Source organism: Macrotis lagotis, chromosome 6 (assembly GCF_037893015.1).
Source record: "Macrotis lagotis isolate mMagLag1 chromosome 6, bilby.v1.9.chrom.fasta, whole genome shotgun sequence".
NCBI lineage: Eukaryota > Metazoa > Chordata > Mammalia > Peramelemorphia > Peramelidae > Macrotis > Macrotis lagotis.
In genome coordinates this window covers 81,920,481-81,945,741 of record NC_133663.1, presented here as the reverse complement: position 1 = coordinate 81,945,741, position 25,261 = coordinate 81,920,481, and the positions used below count along the sequence as shown (strand labels likewise).

General features: G+C 38.5%; 1 protein-coding gene across 4 annotated transcripts in view; it reads left to right on the top strand.

The window, feature by feature from the left end:
* The window catches only part of CREB1 (cAMP responsive element binding protein 1), a 72,585-nt gene that overhangs the window by 23,260 nt on the left and 24,064 nt on the right, over positions 1-25,261 (top strand). For all 4 annotated transcript variants that reach the window (XR_012469435.1, XM_074191513.1, XM_074191514.1 and 1 more), the window contains exons 4-5: positions 11,774-11,874; positions 18,142-18,284. Coding sequence is in view for 3 of the 4 variants with exons in the window: in XM_074191513.1 (XP_074047614.1) it covers positions 11,774-11,874; positions 18,142-18,284 (244 nt within the window). In the remaining variant the exon portion in view is untranslated. The remainder of the gene's footprint in view (positions 1-11,773; positions 11,875-18,141; positions 18,285-25,261) is intronic.

Sequence of the window (25,261 nt, the reverse complement as noted above, 5' to 3'; positions counted from 1 at the left end):
AACAGCTTGAAGGAGCTGGGAGAAAACTCTGCTCCACCAGAATGAGTATGGAGTGAGAAGCACTGGCCACAGAATCTGCACCCCAGAGATGGTAAGGAAAGTCTGCAGAGATTTCTCTGTTCTCCCTCGCTGTAGGACTCTGCTGTTTGCCTACACTCAGACCTAGGTTGCACTTTGGGCTTCCATACTAAGATAGCTGGAACCCTCCTTATACCCCCCCCCCCAGGGCAGAGGGAAGTGGGGGAGGGCGTCTACATATCAAAGCACAAGTAAGAGATCATAAGACCTGAAGGAATAAAGGTCTCAGTGGGGTGTCCCCCCCCCCCAAAAAAAATAAAACCAAAGCCTTAGAAGTACTGTCTTGGGCTGAGTAAACAACAGAAAAAAAAAAGAACCATAGAGAATTACTTTAGTCCCATGAAAACACATACTCAGATGATGACAAAATCAAAGCTTCCATATCCAAAACCTCCAAGAGAAATAGAAAATGGGCTCAGACTATGGATGAGCTCAAAAAAAGACTTCAAAAAGCAATTAAGGATGGAGGAAAAATGGGGAGGAGAAATGAGAGCGATGCAGAAAAATCATGAAAACCAAATCAAAAGCTTGGTGAAATACAAAAAAAATACTGAAGAAAATATGTTAAAAACCAGTTTAGGCCTGATGGAAAAAGCAAAATAAAAAGCAAATGAGGAGAAGAAGAATGCCTTAAAAAGGAGAATTGGCCAGCTGTAAAAGGAGATAAAATATCTCTCTGAAGAAAATGACGCATTCAAATGCAGAATGGAACTAAAGGAAGGTGATGACTTTGTAAGAAATCGGGAAGACATAAAACTTCCCAAAAAGCCAAAAATTAGAAGGAAATGTGAAATCTCTCATTGGAAAAACAATCACCTTGAAAACAGATCCAGAAGAAATAATTTAAAAATTATTAGGTCATCTGAAAGCCACAACCAGAAGAACCTAGACTTCATTTTTTCAAGAAATAATACATCAAAATTGCCCTGAGGTCCTAGAAGCAGAGGGTAAAATAGAAATCAAGAGTATTCACCAGTCACCTCCTGGAAGAGATCCCAAAAGAAAAACTTCCAGGAATATTATAGCCAAATTCCAAAACTCCCAAATCAAAGAGAAAATTCTAAAAGCTGCTAGAAACAAACAATTCAACTACTAAGACTCCATAGTCAGGATTACACAGGATCTGGCAGCATCTACATTAACAGCTCTTAGGCATTGGAATACAAAATTCAGAAAGGCAAAAGATCTTGGTTTACAACCGAGAATAAACTACCCAGCAAAAACTGAACATCCTATTTCAGGGGAAAAGATGGACTTTCAATGAAACTGGGGACTTTCAAACTTTCCTATTGAAATAAACAGAGTTGAACAGAAAGTTTGATCTCCAAGTACAGGATTCTGGTGAACCATAGAGGGAGTGGAAGAGATGGACTAACTATGACGAACTTAATGGTATTGAACTGTTTGTATTCCTGCATGGGAAGAAGATACTGATAACTCATATGAACTTTCTCATTTATAAAAACTGTTAGAAGATGCATATATGTGTGTGTGTATACACACACACACACACACACACACACACAGGACATAGGAAGGAGTGGAATATAATGGTATAATATAGTAAAAAGATGGAGTCAGTGGGTGATAAAGGAAAATACTGGGAGGAAGGAAAAGAGATGAAGAAGCAGCTAAGAAATTTCACATAAGAGTCAAGAAAAAGCTTTTTCAATGAAGTGGAAAGGGGCAATGAGTGAGCCTCATCAGAAATGGCTCAGAGAGGAAATGTGTACTTAACAGGGTGAGGAAAAATATCTTAGCCTAGAGAAAAATGAGAAGAAAGGGACAGGATAAGGGGGAATAGGTGATAGAAGAGAGGGAAGATTGAGGGAGAGGGTACTCAGATTCAACAAACTTTTGGACAGGCCCAGGATGAACAGAGAGTGAATAGAAGAAATGAGAGTGGGGAGGAATAGAGTGGATGTACAGCTAGTAATAGCAGCTATGGGAAAATATTGAAACAACTTCTCTGATGGATTTATGATAAAGAAGGCAACTCATCCCAGAGACAGAACCATTGAAGTCTGAACACAGACTAAAGTACCATTTTTTTTCTCTCGATTGAGGTTTCTCATCTTCTTGGGTTGTGTTTACTCTTACTCTTATAATACATTCTATTTACATCTATATATGGCATGGAAACAATGTAGAGACCATCAGACAGCCTTCTGTGGGAGGGAAGGGGAGGAGTGTAGAATTCAGAGCCTTGCAAAAAATGATGGGGTACGTATTACTATTGTATATAATTGGAAAACAAATAAAATGTTAAAAATGAAAAAAGTCTACCTACACAAAATAATATAAGCATTTGTTATCTTCTATCATTTAAGAATAAATATTTAATAAATTTCTGTGGACTGATGGTTGACAAAAAAAACTGTCAATCATAACAGAAAAACTAAAGTCCTAGGGTGGAGCCAAGATGGCTACAAGAGAGGATCCTCTCTTACGTGCTCTCTCTTAAAACTTGTAAGATGAGGACTCTTAACTACGTTTTCGAGAGACAAAATCCACAGAGGGACCCAGTGAGGCAGTTCTCCAACCCAAGGTAACCTATAAAAGAACAGAAAGGCTCTGCTCCCTGGGGTCTTAGGGGTGGCCCTCCAGAGGGGTGGCCCACCAGAGCGAAGGAACTTAAGCCTCCCGGAGGCAGCCCCAGGGTGCTGGGAGCCAACAAGTCGGGGAGTTTCCTGACCTACACCCCAGGGAGCACCGGGCACAACTTGGAGGAACAGAGGGGGACCTCTGCCAAAGCGAGCACCTGAAGTCCAACCCTCAGGGTACACAGCGAGGGTCATGACAGCCCAAATCCAGGAACAGGAAGCAGAAGCCAGTAAGCAGGAGCCCCCAGGGCATGAGTGCAGAGCCTAGGGAGGGGAGTGGAGAGAGAGAATGCAGAGCTCTGGACTCTGGAGTTCTGACCACATTCAGATTGCAGTCTAGCCCCCCACCCCACATCAGCCCTATGGCAGAGGGGTGTGCTTGTGGTCATTCACTGACCAGGAGGGAAGACATAACCTCACATACTCAAAAGCTCAGAAAGCACCCTAAAACCAGGCCCAAGCTGGGAAAATGAGCAAGCAAAGAAAAAAGAGGAACACCATTGAGGAATACTTTGCCTGTGATCCCAAGAAGGATCAAAACACTCAATCTGAAGATGAGGAAGCACAAGCTCCTGCATCTAAAGACTCCAAGAAAAACAGAAATTGGGCTCAGGCTATGATAGAGCTCAAAAAAGATTTCGAAAATCAAGTGAGGGAGATAGAAGAAAAATTGGGAAAAGAAATGAGAGAGATACAAGAAAAACATGAAAATGAAGTCAGCAGCATAGTCACGGAGATCCAAAAAAAATGCTGAAGAAAATAACATGCTAAAAACCAGCATAGGTCAAATGGATAAAACAGTTCAAAAAGTTATTGAGAAGAATGTTTTAAAAAGCAGAATTGGCCAGATGGAAAAGGAGATAAGAAAGCTCTCTGAGGAAAACAAATCCTTCAAACAAAGAATAGAACTGAGGGAGATTGCTGATTTTATGAGAAACCAGGATTCATTACTTAAAAACCAAAAGAATGAAAAATTAGAAGAAAATGTGAAGCATCTCATTGAAAAAACAACTGAAGTGGAAAACAGATTCAGGAATGATAATTTAAATTATTGGAATACCTGAAAGTCATGGTCAGGAAGAGAGCCTTGACATCATTTTTGAAAGTATTTTATTTCTTCTCTGGGCAATTTACATTTTTTGTCAATAATCATCCATTTCACTTAGTGAGAGTTAACTCTTCATTTCTGTTTCTGGCAATTTGGCTTTAGTTTTAAAAAATTGGATTAAACAAAGTTTTACCTATTTTAATTTATTTTTTCATAAAATCAACTTGGTTTTATTTATTAAGCCAATAGTTTTCTTACTTTCAATTTTTTATAATTTTGGGGCAGCTAGGTGGTGCACTGGGTAGAGTACTAGTCCTAGAGTCAGAAGGACCCTGAGTTCAAATGTGACCTCAGACATTCAATAATTGCCTAGCAACCTAAAATCTCCATTGCCTTAAATAAATTAATTTAAATTTTTTTTTCTTTTCTCCTTTAATTTTCAGAATTTCTAATTTGGAATTTAATTTGTTCTTTTTATAATTTTTTTAGTTCTATGCACAATTTGTTGATCTCCTCTTTATTTTATTCTTATAAGCATTGCATTTAGAGAAAAAAATTTCACTGCTTTATCTGCATCCCACAAAGATATTATGTCTTGTTCTTATCATATCACTAATGCATTGCTAGTAGATTTGTGAGTGGATCCAACCATTCTGGAGAGCAATTTGGAACTACACCCAAAAGACAATCAAACTGTGCCTATCCCTTCAGCTAGCAAAAGTACTAGTTGACATCATTTTCAAAGAATTACTACAGGAAAATTGCCCTGATATCTTAGAAGCAGAGGGCAAAAATAGAAATGGATAGAATCCACCAATCACCCTGAGAAAGAGATCCAAAAGGAAAAAACCCCAGGAATATTATAGCCAAGTTCCAGAACTCCCAAGTCAAAGAGAAAATATTACAAGCAGCTAGAAGGACACAATTCAAATATCGTGGAGCTGCGGTCAGGATCACACAGGACTTAGCAGCAACTACATTGGAAGCTCCTAGGCTTGGAATACAATATACCGGAAGGCAAGAGAGCTTAGAATGCAACCGAGAATCAACTACCCAGCAAAACTGAATGTCCTCTAACAGGGAAAAAGATGGATTTTCAATGAACCAGGGGAATTTCAAATGTTCCTGCTGGAATGGCCAGAGCTGAACAGGTTTGATCTTCAAATACAGGACTCAGGTGAAGCATAGAGAGTGGAGGAGAGGGGAGAAATATGAGGGACTTAATGAGGATGAACTGCATGTATTCCTGCATAGAAAAATGATACTGATAATACTCATGAACCTTTTCAGTTAATAGAGCAGGTAGAAGGAGCTTTTATAGATGAAGCACAGGTGAGAGCTGAGTTTGAAGATATAATGTGGTGTAAAAATGGAGTCAGTAGATAAAAGGGAAATGTAATGGGAGAAAGAAAAAGGAGAGGGGGAATAGGCTAAGATATTTCATATTAGATTTTTCTTTATTACAATGAGCTATTGCAGTGATACGGAAGGGGGAAAGACAAGGGGGAATGAGGGAATCTTCACTCTCATCAGAGGTGACTAGGAGAGGAAACAGCATATATACTCAATGGGGTATAGGCATCTGAAATCTGAAGTAAGAAGGGGGGGACAGGAGGAAGGGGGGGGTGAGTGATGGAGGAGAGGATGGACCATGGAGGGGAATTGGTCAGATATAACACATTTTCTTTTTTACTTATGAGGGGCTGGGATTGGATGGCCTGTCTGGGACCATAGGGCCAGGTGGATGCTGGACCTAAGGGGTGGTATGGGGGCTCGGGGCTTCTTGGCCCCAGGGCCAGGGATCTGTCTGCTGTGCCACTCAGCTCCCTACCAGCAGAATCAGTGAAAGGAGAGAGAAAATATAGTTCATGGTAGTAGAGAAATATGAATGGAGAGAGTTGCAATTAGCAATGGCAACAGTGGAGAAATATGGAAGTAGCTTTTGTGATGGATTAATCATAAAGAATGTGATCCACCCATGACAGAGCTGGTGGTGTTGGAACACGGACTGAAGCACATTTTTTTATTATTATTATTATTATTATTATTATTCTTTTTGGGGGGGTTGTAGGAGAAATGGGGCTGGGTGGCCTGCCTGTGGTCACATAGCTGGGTGATTGTTGGGTGTCTGAGGCTGTATTTGGACCCAGGTGCTCCTGGCTCAAGGGCTGCCACCCGGCCTCCCCTGCTATTATTATTACTATTTTATTTTATTTGGGGTCTTTTTTTTTAGTTTTTAATTTTAATAAAGCTGTATATAAACTCAATTCAAAGCATATTTTTATTTATCTTACTTCATACCCCCCCCAGAAATGACATATGTGGAAATGCTTTGTATGACTTCATATGTGTAAGAGGGTATCATTTCATGCCTGCTGAATGGGTGGGTGAGGGGAATGGGTGCAAAGAGAATTTGTAACTAAAAATAAGAGAAATAGTAGGAGTTGGGGTGGTTAATGGTTTTTTTTTTAATTAAATTAGTCCAGAAATGGTGACATACATTTACAGTTTCTGCCCTAATTAGGGAGGCTTAGACTGATAGACTCATTTGTAGGAGTTTCAAAGGAGGCCCAACCAAATGTCAACTTTTACCAACCAAATGTCAACTTTTACTCTTCTATAATGGTGGCACTTAAAATTACATCTCAAGGGCAGCTAGGTGGCGCAGTGTATAGTGCACCGGCCCTGGAGTCAGGAGTACCTGAGTTCAATTCCAGCCTCAGACACTTAATAATTACCTAGCTGTGTGGTCTTGGGCAAGCCACTTAACCCCATTGCCTTGCAAAAAGAGAGAGAGAGAGAGAGAGAGAGAGAAAAGAAAATTACATCTCAAGAGAGTACTTTCCTGAAAAGTTGACTTTAAGAGCAAAGAATTCAAAATTGTACTGCATCAGTTGGGTGGAGAACCTGTTACTTCCTTGACTTCATTTGATTAGACTTGGAGTAATGATGCATAATTGGCCAGGGAATAACTTTCCCTCATTAAGCTGCTGTATTTGTCAACATTCAAAATTTCATCTCTGCAGATTTGTGGATAGTTTAACTAGCACTGACAATTCCAATATTTATAATAAAGTATATACTTATACAGATGTATAATATTCTAACAACTATAAAGTACTGTTCTTGCACAACTCTTGTGGGGTGTTAAGTGAACCAAATACTAAAAAGGATGTTCCTGCATATTAAAGGAATAATTGGGATAGAGAAAAAAAAATAAGTATAGTAATAGTATTGAAGACTATAAAACACGTGAGTTTACTTAACCATGCTTATGAAAAAAATTCTAGCACACAATTAAAAGTGAAGGGATTCTTTGGTTAGTAAAAAATAAAAAGACTCTTCTCTTTTTCTCTTTAGAAATCAAATCCAAAAATGGTTCTATTTTAACATTACCTAAACATTCAAATAAGTTCAGGCAGCATATTCAGCCCTTACTTCTGAAGTAAGATTAATGTGTTCAAAGAAGGACAACATAGATAATGAAAATCTTGGCCTCAATAGCTCCAGAGTATCATCTAGAGTGCCAAGCTGGGTTTTTCTCAGCCCATTCCTGTAACTCTGCCCTTTGTACCTGCAACTTCATTCACCTACTCTTGCCAACTTTCCTTCATCCATATATAAGTTGGAATGGAAGTGTATATTTTAGAAGTACTTGGTATATTGAAGTACAGCCTACAGGGTTCTCAGGCAGAACCAACCCAGTCAAATTCCAACCCTGCCATTTACTTCATGCTGGGAAATAAAACATATTCTCAAAATCTTACTTTCCTCTTTTGTAAAAATATGGAAAATTCCTAATATACAAGTCTCAAAAATTCTTAGATTAGATGATACAGTGCATGTGGAAACTGTTTTTCAATTATTAGATGAAATTTAAGAATTTATGATTTCCAGTCCTAATCCCAATAATACTTTTTTTAATTTATTTTTTATTCTCATTTTGTACAAATTTTTTTACATTAATAAAATATTCTTGTTTACAAGTAAACAAAATACCCCTCCCCCCCATGAATATAGATAGACTTGCTTGGGCAAAAAAAGTAAAGGGGAGAGGAAAAAAAATTAAAATTAAAAAAAAATAGTAATAATTGTAGGTATGGCCAGGTGGTGCGATGGATGAAGCACCAGCCCTGGAGCCACAAGCACCCGAGTCCACATCCAACCCTGTAGACCCAACAATCACCCAGCTGTGTGACATGCAAGCCACCTGATCCCCACTGCCCTGCAAAAACCAAAAAAGAAGAAAGAAAAAAAAGACATAAAATAAAATAGTAATAATAGTAGGGGTGGCTGGGTGGCAGACAGAGCATTGGCCCTTGAGCCAGGAGCACCTGGGTCCAAATCCGGCCCCAGACACCCAAAGATCCCCCTGCTATGTGACCCCAGGCAGGCCACCCAGCCCCACTTGCCCTGCAGCCTCCCCCAAATAATAATAACAAAAAATGTGCTTCATTCTTTGTTCCAACACCAACAACTCTGTCATGGGTGGATCACATTCTTTATGATAAGTCCATCACAAAAGTTACTTCCATATTTTTCCAACGTTGCTGATTGCAACTCCCTCCTTTCTTATTTCTCCACTACCATGTACTATGTTTTCTCTCTCCTTTCACTCTGACTCTGCTTTAGGGTCGCTGAGTGGCGCAGCAAACAGATCCCTGGTCCTGGGGCCAAGAAGCCCTGAGCCCCCATACCACCCCTTAGGCCCAGAATCCACCTGACCCTATGGTCCTGGGCAGGCCTTCCAATCCCAGCCCCTTGCAAGAAGTAAAAAAGAAAATGTCTTATATCTGACCACTCTCCCGCCATGGTCCATCCTCTCCTCCTTTATTCACATCCCCACCCCTTCCCCCTGCTCCCCCCTCCTTCTTACTCCAGATGTCTATACCCCATTGAGTATATTTGCTGTTTCCTCTCTAGCCATCTGTGATGAGAGCAAAGGTTCCCTCATTCCCACTTGCCTCCCCCCTTCCATATCATTGCAATAGCTCATTGTAATAAAAAAAACTTACGTGAAATATCTTGGCCTATTCCCCCTCTCCTTTTTCTCCCATTCCATTTCCCTTTTTTCTATTGACTCCACTTTTACACCATATTTTATCTTCAAATTCAGCTTTCTCCTGTGCTTCAACTATAAAAGCTCCCTCTACCTGCTCTATTAACTGAGAAGGTTCATATGAATATTATCAGTATCGTTTTTCTATACATGCAGTTCATCCTCATTAAGTCCCTCATATTTCCCCCCTCTCCTCCAATCTCCATGCTTCACCTGAGTCCTGTATCTAAAGATCAAACCTTCTGTTCAGCTCTGGCCATTCCAAAAGGAACCTTTGAAATTCCCCTGATTCATTGAAAGTCCATCTTTTTCCCTGGAAGAGGACATTCAGCCTTGCTGGGTATTTCATTCTTGGCTGCATTCTAAGCTCTTTTGCCTTCCGGTATATTGTATTCCAAGCCCTACGAGCTTCCAATGTAGTTGCTGCTAAGTCCTGTGTGATCCTGACTGCAGCTCCACAATATTTGAACTGTGTCCTTCTGGCTGCTTGTAATAATTTCTCTTTGACTTGGGAGTTCTGGAACTTGGCTATAATATTCCTAGGGGTTGTTTTTTTGGGATCTCTTTCTCAGGGGGATCAGTGGATTCTCTCCATTTCTATTTTGCCCTCTGCTTCTAGAATATCAGGGCAATTTTCCTGTAGTAATTCCTTGAAAATGATGTCAAGGCTGTTTTCCTGATTGTGACTTTTAAATTATCTTTCCTAAGTCTGTTTTCCATATCAGTTGTTTTTTCAATGAGATATTTCACATTTTCTTCTAATTTTTCATTTTTTTGGTTTTGAAGTATTGATTCCTGATTTCTGGTAAATTCATCAATCTCCCTGAATTCTATTCTTTGTCTGAAGGATTTGTTCTCCTCAGAGAGTTTTCTTATCTCTTTTTCCATCTGGCCAATTTTGCTTTTTAAAGCATTCTTCTCCTCAATAACTTTTTGAACTGTTTTATCCATTTGACCTAAGCTGTTTTTTAGCATGCTATTTTCTTCAGCATTTTTTTGGATTTCCTTGACTAAGCTGCTGACTTCATTTTCATGTTTTTCCTGCATCTCATTTCTTTTCCCAGTTTTTCCTCTAACTCCGTCATTTGATTTTCAAAGTCTTTTTGAGCTTTGTCATAGCCTGATCCAAGTATCTGTTTTTCTGGGAGTCTTTAGATGCAGGAGCTTGTGCTTCCTCATCTTCAGACTGAGTATTTTGATCCTTCTTGGGCTCATTTGCAAAATATTTTTCAATAGTCTTCCTTTTGTTTCTCTGCTTGCTCATTTTCCCAGCCTGGGCCTGGTTTTGGGGTGCTTCCTGAGCTTTTGGGGCACTCCCACAAGGGTCTAAGTGTGTGAGGCTCTGTCCTCCCTCCTGGTCTGTGAATGACCATAAGCACCCCCCTTTCTGCCACGGGGCCAAGGTGAGGGGGGCCTAGACTGCGATCAGGATCTGAATGTGGTCAGAGCCCCAGAGTCCTGTTCCAGAGGCAGAGGACAGAAGAACTCTGCAGTCTCTCTTCACTCCCCTCCCTCAGCTCAATGGGCTCCTGCTTACCAGCTCCGCCTGCTTCTGTTTCCTGGATCAGGGCTGGGGAAAGACCAAGCTGTTCCCTGTGTGCCCTGAGGGCTGGGCTCCACGTGCTTGCTCTGGCAGAGGTCCCCCACTGTTGCCCCACTTTGTGCCCGGTGCTCCCCAGGGTGCAGCTTAGGAGACTCCCCTGCTGCTGTGAGCTGCGGCTCCCAGTGCGCTGGGGCTGCCTCAGGGAGGCTGGAGTTCTTTCGCTCTGGGGGACCACCCCTCCAACCCCGACCATGGGGAGCAGAGCCTTTCTCCTCTTTTCCAGGTTACCTTGAGTAGGAGAACTGCCTCACTGCGTCCCTTTGTGGGTTCTGTCTGTCGAAAGTTTAGTTAGAGTCCTTAGTTTATGAGTTTTTATCAGAGAGCTCCTAAGACTGGATCCCTTCATATCGCCATCTTGGCTCTGCCCCCCATCTCCCAATAGTACTTGAATGACCTTGGACAAGCCACTTATCTTTCTTCCTAGACCTCAGTTTTCTCATCTCTAAATGAAATTAATGGGTCTTAAGATCCCTCCAGCTTTAGACTTAGATCCTACTATGTGTCTTTCTACATTGAAGCACTACTCTAATGCATTTTCTGGTTATGAAGATAATTCTGGGTTTTAGATAATATATCAATAGAGCATGTCTTGTCACACAAAGGCTTGGTATATAGGTTCAGTGAGAGAATGGGTTTGCTGTTCAAGGACAAAGCTGCACTGTTTGGAGAGGCTTTCCACATTTTGACTGTTAAGGGGTGATGGTTTGGGTTTTTTTGTCCACTGCAGTTTTCAAAGAAGAAAAGAGCTGGGACCTATATTGGCAGAGTGGGTGCTTCCATTACCAAAATCATAGCAATTTATAAAGCCTTGTGCCCAAAACTTTGCCAAGAGCTTGAAAAAATAAGCATGCCTTCATAAAGCTTACATTCCAATAAAGGGAGACTGTGTGTGGGTGTGTATGTGAAAAAGTATTGACCAGATTAATTTGGTATTTTGGTTTGAAAACTTTCAGTCATTATGAATGGAACTATAGGAGAATATATTGACACACCTTTTCCAGTAGCAATGACAGAAAGTTAAAAGAATATCTATTCATTTTACAGATGAGGAAATTGAAGTACTCAAAGTTAAATGACCAGTCTACTTAAAATTAACTTCCTTCAGGATTTCTTTTGTTTAAGTGTAAATAAGACTGAATTAGGTATATCCTGACATTGACAGTGACAGTTCTTTGAAATCTAAGTTACTTGAAAATATTTGCCACCTATAAATGTTGAGGGACTGAGAGATAAAATTAATCAATGTTAATATTTTTTGTGAAAGCCATCCAAAGTATGTTGCTTATGTTCTTGAGTTTCCCTTACTTGTAAAATTATTATGTGAATTGAACTCAGTAACTCAATTGAATTGAATTCAAAACAATTTAACTGTTTCTTTTCAGATCTCTACTATTGCAGAGAGTGAAGATTCACAAGAATCAGTAGATAGTGTTACAGATTCTCAAAAGAGAAGAGAAATTCTTTCAAGACGGCCCTCTTACAGGTATAGAAATTCAAACAAGTAGTTATTAATCTTCTGTGTATAATGTCCTGTGTTTAGAGGTTGATGTTAAGAAATTATATACACCTCAGCTCTTGGGAAGTTTATGTTCTGGAAATAATGGACTCCCTCTTAAGGCATTACAAGGAAGAGGATTAGAAATGAAGATTTTGAGATCATTAAGTAGCAAACCAGTCTAGGACCCTCTTTACAAGGTTACTAAATATTTCTTCTAGTATACATACTACTTCTGACCCCTAACTGCTTTTAGTTGTGAGGATCCCATCTTCCTCAAGATCAAAAGAAGGAAAATTACACAAATTCCCTTGCTAACATTGATGCTGGTGATTTGACGCTGGTGATAATTGTTCTCTTTTTCTGTTTTTTCTGTTGTGTGGGGTGCTCACCTCAATCTGTGTTTTTAGCATTAAAAAACCTTATTGGAAAATTTTTCTCTACCATTGCTGATCAGCATCTTTTGTTCATCTTATTTTCCAAGTTACTGAGAGGTTAACTGTCCTGCCTATGGTCACACAGCTATTGTGTGTCAGTGGCTGCACTTGGATCCAGGAACTGGAAAATTGTCACATCTTATTTGTCATCTTTTTATTTTTCTACTTATCTATCTATATCTATTTATTGCCTAAAGGCAAATTGGTTCATTTCATTTCTTTAGAACCCAAATTTAGGTTTATATTTGGGAATTTTGCTTAACCAAATTGACTCTTCTAGAACTGGGTATGTTTTTAACCAGTTTTTTTGGGGGGGTGGTTATTCTATAGGCAATATTAACTTAAAATTATAACTTGAATTTTTATGTACTACTTTAAAGCCAAGTAATATATTACATTTTTAATATGAAGCAAATCAAAACAGGTAATAAGAGCAAGCCATACAAATTTTTTTTTCTCTCTAGCAATAATAATTGAATACTATAAACCACAAATTCTCTCAGGCAGTTAACTCCCTACTTTTTTGTAGGACTTTTTCTAAAACAAATATAAGATTTGGAATCTCAGAGGGTCTGAGTTAAATCTCATTTCTGACCTTGAAGAGGTTATTCTGACTCTCTAGATCTCAGTTTCTTAGTTTGTCAAAAAGGTTGGGGGGTTATATAGACTCAGCAGCTAGGTTGAACAATAGGTAAAGAGTATGGGCCTGGAGTCAGGAAAAGTCCTCTCTCTGAGTTCAAATCTAGCCTCAGACAGTTACTAGTTATTTGACTTTAAGCCTTTTTGCTGAAGTTTCTTCATCTATAAAATGATCAGGAGAAGGAAATGACAAACTAAGACAATTCCAAATGGGGTCATGAAGAGTCAAACACACCTGAAAAATGACACAACAATAACATATATTCAGTAACTTCATAGATCTCTTTCACCCCTAAATCTATCTTACTGCCTGAATTGTATTAAACTGCTTCTCTTACCTTTCTAGTTGCTTTTTCTCTTTTCTCATTGTTTTCTCTTTCTTGGATGTTATATAAGGTTTATATTCCTATTTGTTGCTGTTGTTGTCACTTAATCCTGTCCAACTCTTTGTGATCCCATAGACCATAGCAAGCCAGGCCTTTGACTCTTCCAATGTCTCTGTCCAAGTTCATGTTTATATCTTTCCATTTTATCCTCTACTTTTCACTTTTCCATTTGCCTTCAGTCTTTTGAGTTTTTTCCATTGAATCCTATCTTCTCACATTATATGATCAAAGTATTTAATCTTGAGCTTCAGTATTTGGCTTTCCAGTGAATAGCCTCAATTAGTTGTTCTAAGTATTGCCTGATTTGACCTCCTTGCTTTCTGAGGGACTCTCAAAAACATTCTCCAATTCCACAATTCGAAATCATTGGTTCTGAAGCACTCCCTCTGGTCTTAACTCATAGCCATACATTGCTACTGAAAAGCCCATAGCTTTGACTTGGACCTTTGTCAGCAAGGTGATGTCTGTTTTTTTAATATGCTGACCAGATGTGCCATAACCTTCCTTTGAAGGAAACAATCATCTTTTAATTTTATGGCTTCAGTCACCATCTACATTTACCTTTGAGCCCAAGGATATAAAATTTAATGCTTCTTCCATTTCTTTTCCCTGTTTTCCAGGAATTGATGGAACTGGTTACCAGGATCTTAAACTTTTTTGATATTAAACTTCAAGCCAGCTTTTGCACCCTCTTCTTTCATCCTCATCAAGAGACTTCTTAATTTCTCTTCGCTTTCAGAAAGATGTGTCTTCCCTGACTCCAGATCCAGTGCTCTATCCATTGTACCACCTACTTGTCCTATGCTCCTATGCCATCAATTATTTTCTGTATGTTCTTGTTCTCAGAATCTAGCACTTTTAACTTCCTCTGTGAATAATTTTTCATATTTATTTCACTATTTAATATGTAACTTTTAAAAACAATCCTACTTGGCTTTCTTTTGGCCTTGTTCTTTTCTTTTGTGCCTTTTTTTTTCCAATGCTTAAATGACCTGTTTTCTTCTTCTTTTGGCAACTCTTATTTCTAGTTCCACCTTTCCCCTCTCCCCTCCCACTTTTTTTTTAGGGTTAGAGCAATTCAAAATCCATATAAACAGATAATGGTTATCCAAGTATAACAAATTTCTACCATGGATTATATTCAAAAAATGTATGTTTTCTGCAATTTGCATCCTTCATCTCTCTCTCTGTCAGAAAATGAATAGTAGTGTCCTCTGGTCAAGGTGTGGTTATAGTTTGTCATTTCATTGATGAAAGTTCTTAAATCTGTCAATGTTGTTTTTATTTGCAATGTTGTAATTATTTAGTTGTTTTGATTCTCACTTCATTTGGCATTATTTTATATCAGTCTTCCCAGATGTCTGAAACCATCCTCCCCGCCCCCTTTTCCTTATGGCAGAAATATTACATTACATTCATACACTATAACTTGTTCATCCATTTCCCAATTCTTGGGAATACCTTAATTTCCAGTTATTTCCTATAACAAAAAGAGCTGCTATAAATTTTTTATCTATTTGGGTCTGGGGGGTGGCAAGAGAGGAGGTAGCATTGATACACTTGATGTCTTCTTCAATGAAAAAAGGAAAAATAAATCTCATGAAAAAGAAGTAGTTCCTCTGTTCTTCAACATGATCCTTTTACTAGGTTAACTTCCTTTATCATTCCAGAAACTCAGTGTTTCTGTTATTTTGTGTGCAGTGTCTTGCCTCTCTGTATTTGTCTTCTCTCACCAATAAGAATTTTAACTCCTAAAGGTTGGGAATTGGACATAATGTCTTTTTTAATTCCCCTACAGCATTTCATTCTGACCTAGCATGAAAGTATACTTTTAGCATATTCTTATTGAATTGATTTTAATCATTTAACAAAATGTTCCTTTTTTTATTTGTGAACTTGACAAACATGAACAATTCCCTGTCTGAATAGAAAAGAATCTCATATGAAAAATATGAATTGCTTGTGTACTTTCTTAACCTCTCATCTCTATCCACTTTTAAACTCCTTTATGTATTTACTTTTTTTTACATTTTTTTTACTTTTACTATCCACCTACTCTTTACAAAAAAAGAAAAGCTTTCCCTCCATATAGGAGTGTGCTGGAGCTCATTTGTACAGACTGAACCAATTGTAAAATTTTCAGTATGAACATTTATATCTTATTAATCAACACATTTCTCCAAATCAGGACTTGATTTCTTGATTTCTTGGCTTAAAATGTTGCAAATGTTTAATAATGTGTCTTATTAAAAGTAGATCCTGTGTATGTATTTTTTCAGTTACTTTTTCAAGTAAATGATCATCAAAGAAAACAAATCTTCACATTGTCTATGTATAAAATATATAACTCATAGTTCCTCTTCAAGGAAATATTTAGTAAAGTTCAAACTATATGTGCTGAAAAAAAAAGGTCAATTAGATATCGCAGTGAATAGAGCACCAGCCCAGGAATCAGGAATACCTGAGTTTAGATCCAGACTCAGACACTGGACACTATCTGTGTGACCCTGAACAAGTTATTTAACCCTGACTGCCTAGCATTCAGGACTGTCTCAAGACAACTAGTCTTGATTCATATCTGGTCACTGACTCAGATTGCTCCAGAAGAGAAAGTGAGGCTGTTGACTTAAGTGCAGCCCCCCCCCCCCACACACACACACACACACTCAGATCCAGTTCTTGTGCTTGTCATGGCGTCACCTCCCTGATGTCATGGTATTGTTTGTGAAGGAAGGAAAAACATCATGAATTTTATTTTACACACACACACACACACACACACACACACACACACACACATATATAAAAACACTGGAATTGTGACTAGTTAGTGTATTGATCGTAGTTTGTTGACAGTTTTCTGGTTTTTTTGTCTTTTTTTTAACATTTATTTTTTTATTTTATATTATTACAATCTTGTTTGAAAGTAATCATAAACCACCCTCTCTCCCCCCCAAAAGGATGCAAAACCTCAAGAATGGTGAAAGAGAAAAAAAATGTACTTTACTCTGTGTTCAGATTCCAATGGCTTTGTTTCTGGGATAAGTTGCCTTCTTTATCATAAGTCTACCAGAGAAGTTGCTTCAATATTTTTCCCACAGTTGGTATCACTAGCTTATTTCCCTCTACTCTATTCCTTCCCACTCTCATCTATTCCATTCTCTCTTCTTTCATCCTGTCCCTGTTCAGAAGTGTGTTGTGTCTGAGTACCCTTTCCCACAATCTTCCCTCTCTTCTTCTGCCTATTCCCCCTTTCCCCCTTATCTCCCATCCCTTTCCTCTCATTTTTCTCTAGGGTGAGATAGATTTCTATACCCTATTAAGTGTGTATGTTATTTCCTCTCTGAGACATTTCTGGTGAGAATGAAGACTCAGTCATTCCTCCTTGCCTAGCCCCATTCCACTCCATTGTAAAAGCTTTTTCTTGACTCTTACATAAAACATCTTAGCCCCTTCTTCCTCTCCTTTCTCTTCTGCCTGGTACTTTCCTTATCAGCCATTGGCTCTATCTTTTTACTATATTATTCCATCATATCAGCTCCTTCCTGTGCCTTTTGACAGTTGTTTTCAACTAATCCTTTTTGTCCATATAAGCAGGTTAGATGAAACTATCAGTTAATCAGTAAGCTTCAATTAAACTCCTACTGTATGCCAGACACTGCTGGGTTCTATTCATGCAAGTATGACTGATTAAGAATGAAACAAATTCTGTTTGCAAAGATGAGAAGAACAAAATTACACATGAATACATACAACATAAATGCAAAATAAATATGTATACACATAAAAGTTAAAATTAAATTAAAGTTAAATATAAGTTAATTTTGGAGAGAAGGACCCTGTCATTTGGGGAGATCAGAAAAGCCTTCATTCAGAAGATGATGATTGGGGTATGTCTTAAAGGAAGAGAGGGACTCTGAGGTTGAGGTCAGTATAAAGTATGTGAAATGACCAGTGCAAGAGCATGAAGGAAGTGTGACCACCAAAAAGCATACTAATCAGAAGTTAGTCCACTGGGCCTCCAACTCTTGGCTGGATTACTTTATAACCACTCATTGCTTACTCTTTTTTTTTTTTTAAATCTGCACTTCTAGTAGGATTTCATGGCATGACAGTGGGGTATAATTATGTGGGATTGTTGTTACGAAACTAGAAAGGAAGCATGGAATACTAAAGAGAGCTGGTCTTGGGACTCAAAATACCTGCACTCAAGGTCTCCTTCCATCAGACACTGAGTCTCACACACACACACACACACACACACACACACACACACGCCTTTAAACCCTTCATGTACCAGGTACCTCATGTGAAGTTCTAATGCCACTTTAATCATAGGTCTAATCCCCTCTAGCCTATTATTCCAGAAGTTCATGTATAGCATAGGACAGTGACCTTTAAAGCATTAGCGGTGACTTCATTTCATTCCCATAGTCAATTAATATGCTTCTGCTGTCCAGTTCATGGTAGTCTGTATAACTGATCTACTTTACTTCCATTTGGATTTTATATTTAGGACTAGAAGGGGACTTAGGTCCAGAAAGTTTAAGTTACTTGTTTAATACAACACAGGTAGTAAATGACAGAGCCAATACTGGAACCCGAGTCTTTTAACTTTAAAACCAGGATTCTTTCCACTGCATCAAGATATCTCTTCATAGAACTTCCTTACACATAGAACTTCTCTCTTATTGAGAGCTTTTTCTTTAATCTGTTAAACAGTTACTAATCTTGAATTTTTATTTGTTTGGGGTTTTGTTTTATGTTGATTTGTATGTTTGCTAATTTTCTAGGAAAATTTTGAATGACTTATCCTCAGATGCACCTGGAGTGCCAAGAATTGAAGAAGAAAAATCTGAAGAGGAGACATCAGCACCAGCCATTACAACTGTGACGGTGCCAACGCCAATCTACCAGACCAGCAGTGGACAATATAGTGAGTAAAATACATATTTATATTTAGAGAAGCTAAGAGTAAGTGACTAAAAGTTTTAAGTTTATAAAATGTGTGTAATGTAATTTTTCCAGGCTAGCTTTTATATTTCCCTAACCATTGTCTTCTATATAAATTACTGTGTTGTCTGGGGGGCAACTGAGTGGCATAGTAGAATGGGCCTGGCCTGCAATCAGGAAGACTTAAGTTCAAATGTAACCTCAAACACTTAACTATCTGTGTGACCTTGAACGAGAAACCTAGCTCTTTTTGCCTCAGTTTCCTTATCTCTAATAAACTGGAAATGGAAATAGTAGGCTTCTCTAGTATTTTTGCTAAGAAAAATGGGATCATGAAAAGTCAGACACCACAAACTGTTTTATAAAAGTAATGATGTGCCTAAAATATATAGGTTCATTTTTTCTCAAGATGGATCTCTCCTTAAAGTTTATTTAGTTGTTCCTTTCAAAAGAAATTAAGCACCTACCTTGTACTACTAAGTTATGGATACTCAAGGATGAACAAAGCAACACCTCTTTTCAGTTCTTAACAGTACAAAGGTTGTGTTCAAATAAAGGAAATATATTTTTGATTACTTTAAATAATATAAGACCAAAAATAAGGCCCCTTTTCCTTTATGAAAGTGAATTCTTTCCCTAAAGTATTGTTTTCAAAAGGACTCCATTTCTAAATTTTTAGTTGGTTGCAGTGACTTGCTGTTTTCTAATCTGTCCCCCATGCAAAGTAGTCATTGATTGTTCTATTTGGTGTAATAGATACAAAGGAAAATATTGAAAATAAGATGATGACTTTTTGCTTTCCAGAGATAAAATTTTTCCTGAAAAATTCAGAGATTCCCTTTCACAATGGTGATATTCTGTTGTTCGGTTCTCCCACTTTAGACCCCTTCACCTAAAAGCTCTGTGTTTCCCTTCATTTAACTTCTTGACTCTGCTTTAGAGCATAAATAAATGAATGAATGAATATGAATGATTTTCCCTAAGTGGTGTAACAAAGTTGTTTGGAATAGTTTGTGCCTTAACAATGAATGGAAGTTCTTTATTTTCCAACCTTGAAGTCTTATTTTCAACCTCGGTACTATTTGCTTTCTTGTAGCTCTAGTTTTAAAAATAATCAAACACTCTTCAAAAGAATAATTTTGAAAGTGCTCCCCTTTCCAACTCAGGCCTTATCAATCAAGCTTACTGCTTTAAGATCTTATTTTGCCTTTCTTAATTGATGTTAAATATGATGATAAAAGGAATGGACTTTTAAAATAACTAGAAACTTATTTCTACTTAACCATTATCTAAATACTTTAGATGGCAAAGGAATAGGTTTGTGGGGATAGAAATGAATATTTTTAAAATAAAGTATTGTCCTTTTTTAAAAAATTCATTTTACCTGGGATAGTTAGTGTTCACCATGGATGGAGTACCAGCCCTGGAATCAGTTACATCATGAGTTCAAATCCAGCCTCATACATTTAATAATTACCTAGCTGTGTGACCTTGGGGAAGTCACTTAATTCCATTGCCTTACAAAGCCCCCCCTCAAATAGAATCACTATTCTGTGTGATACTTACAAAACACCACATAAGTTGAATTATTATGGTTTTACAAAAGCAAAATCTGAAGCACAGAGGTTATATGTAAATGATTATATCTTGTTAAAGAATACACAACTCTTAGTATTAAAATGAGAACTAGATCTAAGATCCCCTGACTCAAGATCTGTACTTCTAGATAGGACTCAAAGGCCCAAGTAGTCTAAGTGACTTGCTAAAAGTTACATAAGTACACAAGAAGCAGGATTGCACTCACACCTATTGTTTCCAAAGGCTGTGCTCTTTTAAGAAAACTGATGATGATTCAACTACTTACTCTGGTAAATATGGGGAAACAGTAGCTTTTATCATTGTGTTAATCAGCTATTAGATTTGAAAGAGAACTTGAGGGAAAGTTGTGTTTTTTTTTAACCTAATCATTTTACAGAAATATTTCACAGAAAGCTGACAAGGACTTTTAGAGGCTCTTGAGGCCATTCTCTCATTTTATAGATGAGGAATTTGATGTCCATTGGCATATGCCTAAAATTACAAGTTTTAGGTAATGTGAATATTCTTTGTCTCTTTTTGAATTCCTTTTATCTGTCCCTCTTGTGTAGTTATCTCCTGTTAAATGAGCCAAGCTACACTCTCTAATTCTTGTGATTTCCTGGTAGTTAGCATGGTGTAAGGTTTGTTCAAGGAAGGCTAGTATCTCTGGTATAAGAGCTACCTTCCACCTCTGGTGTTCAAGTGACTCCAAGAAGCTGTTGCATGCATAGTGGCCATAGCCTGGTAAATCATGTCAGTTGATGGGCTAAACCAGGTTGAGGGGAACTGAGGGGTCTCAAACTCATGTGTGATTTAGGGGGGAGTGTCTACTCATAGACAACACAAGATCCGATAGACCTGAAATACAGGCAGCTCTTGTTGCAAGGACACTCAGCAGGTGTCATCCAAATAGCAGCCTTGAGTGAAACAAGGCTGGCAAATGAAGGACAGCTTACTAAATTCGGAGTTGTATATGCGTTTTTCTGAAGTGTTCACAGTGAAAGGGAGCATTGTGAAGTAAGTTTTGCAATCAAAACTATAATCCAGCCAACATTCTTTTTTTTTTGGTGTTTTTTAAATTTTTTAAATATTAATATTTTATTTGTTTTCCAATTATATACAATAGTAGTTTCTACCTATCATTTTTTGTAGTGTTTTGAATTTTTCAATTTTTTCCTTTCCTTCCCCCCCCCACAGAAGGCAGTCTAGCAATCTTTATATTGTTTCCATGCTATATTGAATACGTTGCACTTTCTTTTTTACTTTTTGCACGGTGGTAGGATTAGGTGGCCTGTCCAGGATCACAGGGGCCCAGTGGTTGCTGGGTCTCTGGGGTGGGACATGGGCTTGGGACCTCTTCGCCCCAGGGCCATTGCTCTGTCTGCTGTACCACTCGGCTTCCCCACAGCACATTTTTGAAGAGGGACAGAATGAAAGGAGAGAGAAAATGTAATAAATGGTAGTGGGGGAGGAATGGATGGAGGGAATTACAATCAGCAGCAGCAATTGGAAAAATGTGGAAATAACTCATATGATGGACTTAAAAATAAAGAATGTGATCCACCTGAGACAGAGCTGATAGTATCAGAACACAGACTGAAACACACTTTTTTCTCTTTCACTATATTTCTCAAGAGGTTTTATATTTTTTGGGGGGGAAGGGTATTATGTTTACTATTAAACTCCACAGTTCTTTCTTTGGATGCAGATAATATTCTCCATCGCAGATACCCTAAAATTGCCCCTGATTATTGCATTGATGAAATAAGCAAGTCCATTAAGGTAGCTCATAACCCCCAAGTTGTTGTTAAGGTGTACAATGTTCTTCTTCTGGTTCTGTTCATCTCGTTCAGCATCAGTTCATGCAAGTCTTTCCAGGTTTCTCTGAAATCCCATCCCTCCTGGTTTCTAATAGAACAATAGTGTTCTATAACATATATATACCACAGTTTGTTCAGCCATTGCCCAGTTGATGGACACCCCCTGGATTTCCAATTCTTTGCCACCACAAACAGAGCTGCTCTGAATATTTTTGTACAAGTGATGTTTTTATCCATTTTCATGATCTCTTCAGGTATAGACCCCATAGTAGTATTGCTGGATCAAAGGGTCTGCACATTTTTGTTGCTGTTTGGGTGTAATTCCAAATTACTCTCCAAAAAGGTTAGATGTGTTCACAGCTCCACCAACAATGTTTTAGTGTCCCAGATTTTCCACATCCTTTGGCCAGTCTGAGAGGTGTAAAGTAGTACCTCAGAGATGCTTTAATTTGCATTTCCCTAACCAGTAATGATTTAGAGCAATTTTTCTTATGACCTTGGATTGCTTTGATTTCCTCATCTGTAAATTGCCTCTGCATATCCTTTGACCATTTGTCAATTGGGGAATTAGCCAACATTCTTAAATTCCTACTAAAAGGAGTGAATGACAGTCTCATGACAATGATATTCCCACTTCCAGGAAAATGCTATGCCACCACTATCAGTGCCTATGCTCCCACCATGAGGAACCAAAGAAAAAAATTATAGACCTGGAGACCCATCATAAACACTGTCTTGCATTTACTTAAATGCAATACAATTTCCTGCATGCACCCTCATATTCAACACTGGCATCTAATACAATATGTGATTATAAATATAAGAGGCAGACGGATGGGAGAGTGACAAAGGCAATGTGTGATGCAGAGTGCTGGACTAATCACAGACTCATCCTCTTCTAGCTGAATATTCACATTCTACTCAGCCCCAAGGCAAAATGACTACTAGAAGAATGAATGTGAAAAGATTAGAGACCTTCTCTGGGCAAGCAGTTTATTTCTAAGGAGAGGGAAAACTGAGCTAACATGCAGTTGGCAACAGTGAAGCAAAAAAGGAGTAGGCAGCTTTCAAAGATCTGGTGTACAGCAGCAGTGCATTGGCTCATCTAAGCCCAAATACTCTCCAGACTAGTTTGAAGAAAATTATGGGGGAAACACAGAAGCTGCTAAATGAAAAATGAGAACTCTTCAGGTTTGCCAGCAGGCAAGTTCATCCATTTCTAAGAAGGCACTATTTAATTCCATTAAAAGCAAAGTCCAAGCAAAGCTTAGAGAGATGCAGGACTCTTGGCTCAGTAAGCAGGCAGATGAAATTCAGTTTTATGTGGATGATGACTCAAAGTACTTGATGATGCCCTGAAGCCTCTTTATGGACCAAAGACTTGCTGATGGAACCACATTGATTTAACAGTAGGGACTTGATCTTAGAGAGATGGGTTGAACACCTCCCTAGTGTCCTTAACAGACTATTATCAGTCAATGCCAAAGCTATTAACCATTTGTCTCAATTGAAGTCAGTAAGCCCCTAGGTGAAGTTCCAAGTGAATAAGAGGTTTTGAATGCTATTAGGCTCCTTTCAAGTGGTAGAGTACCTGGTGTTAATTCTATTCCAGCTGAGATCTACAAGGTAGGGGGTTCATTACTCATCAAAAACTAACTGAATTTTTTTTGGTTTGTTTTGCAAGGCAGTGGGGTTAAGTGATTTGCCCAAAGTCACACAGGTACTCCAGGGCTAGTGCTTCTAACCATTGTGCCACCTAGCTGCCCCAAGGCTGACTGAAATTTTCCAGGTTTTATGTGGCATGGAGAGGTTCTTGGTGGCAAGAATTCAAGGATGCCTCCATCATCTATCTCTATTAAGATAAAGGGAATAGATTGTCCTGTGACAATTGGAGGGGATATTTCTCTTTTAGTCATTGCAGGTAAGATTCTTGCCAGAGTCCTTCTCAATAGGTTGATCTTTCACCTGGAAGACGGTCACCTCCCTTAGAATCAGTGTGACTTCAGAAAGGTTTGAAGAACAGTTAGATATAGTGTTTGCTGCCTGAAAACTCGGAAAAATATCAGCATACTAGATGTCTGTATACACCATTTATAGATTTGACCAAGGTCTTTGATACTATTAGTAGTGAGGATTTATGGAATATTATGTCAGAGTGTGTTGTTTTGTCAATCTCATGATGGCATGCTTGCCCAGGTTCTCGGGATTTCCTGAACAAGGATGTATTCATGCTTCCTTTTTAGCATAATGTTTTCAACCATATTATCAAACACCTTCACTGAGAATGAACATGGCCTCAAGGTCAACAACCACCCTGCCAGTAATTTCTTCAACTTTGAAAAGGCCCAAGTCAAGACCAGAATAGAGGGTTGGTGCATGATCTTGTGTCTGCATAAGACTCAATGCAGCCTCTGAAGCTGAGATGCAACAAAGTATGGATCAATTCTCTGCTGCTTATAATAACTTTGACTTAACAATTAACATCAGGAAAACCCAGGTGTTTCATCAGCCAGCACCACACCATCCATATCTGGAACCATTGGCACAGCTAATGAGAAGTTTTGAGTTCTGTGGACAAGTTCACTTTGAATTTTCAGAACTAGGTCAATGTTTGGAAGACTACAAAGGAAAGTGTGGGAGAGAAGAGGTATCAAAATATCAAACTGAAGGTCTACAGAGCTGTTGTGCTGAACTTTTTTTATTTAAGGCAATGGGGTTAAGTGACTTGACCAAGGTCACATAGCTAGACAATTATTAAATGTCTTAAGGTCAGGTTTGAACTCAGGTCCTCCTGACTCCAGGGGCTCAATCCACTGAGTCCCTAGCTGCCCCATGGTGAACTTATTGTTGTATGCCTGTAAAACCTGGACAGTCTATTAGGCCCATGCTAGGAAACTAACTCACTTCTATTTAAATTGTCTTAGGAAGATTCCAAAGTTCATCTGGCAGGAGAAGATACCAGACACCGAGGCCCTTTCTCATCCATTCAAATTCTATTCCAGAGAACTGGCCACATTGTTCAAGTGCCAAATGTACACTTGCAAAAAAGACTTATTTGATGGAGAACTTACACAGGGCAAATGCTCCCATGGGGCCAGCATTTCAAGGACACTCAAAGTCGCTCTTAAGAACCTTGGAATCGGGGAGGCTAGGTGGCGCAGTGGATAGAGCACCAACCCTGGAGTCAGGAGTACCTGAGTTCAAATCCAGCCTCAGACACTTAATAATTACCTAGCTGTGGCCTTGGGCAAGCCGCTTAACTCCATTGCCTTGCAAAAAATAAATTAAAAAAAAGATTTTAAAAAAAGAACCTTGAAATTGATAGTGCAACATGGGAGACCCTAGCACAAGACTGCCCAGTAGTGAGTGCATGCCCTCATCAGAGAAGGTACTGAGCTCTATGAGCACAAAGCAGAATTGAAATAGCTCAAAATAAATGTGAGATGTACAAATTTAGTTAATCTACCTCAAATGTTCACCTGGCCTATTTGTGCTCGATCTGTGGCAGAGCCTTCAGAACTTAATATTGGTCTCATCATGATGTCATTTTGGTCCTCTTCAA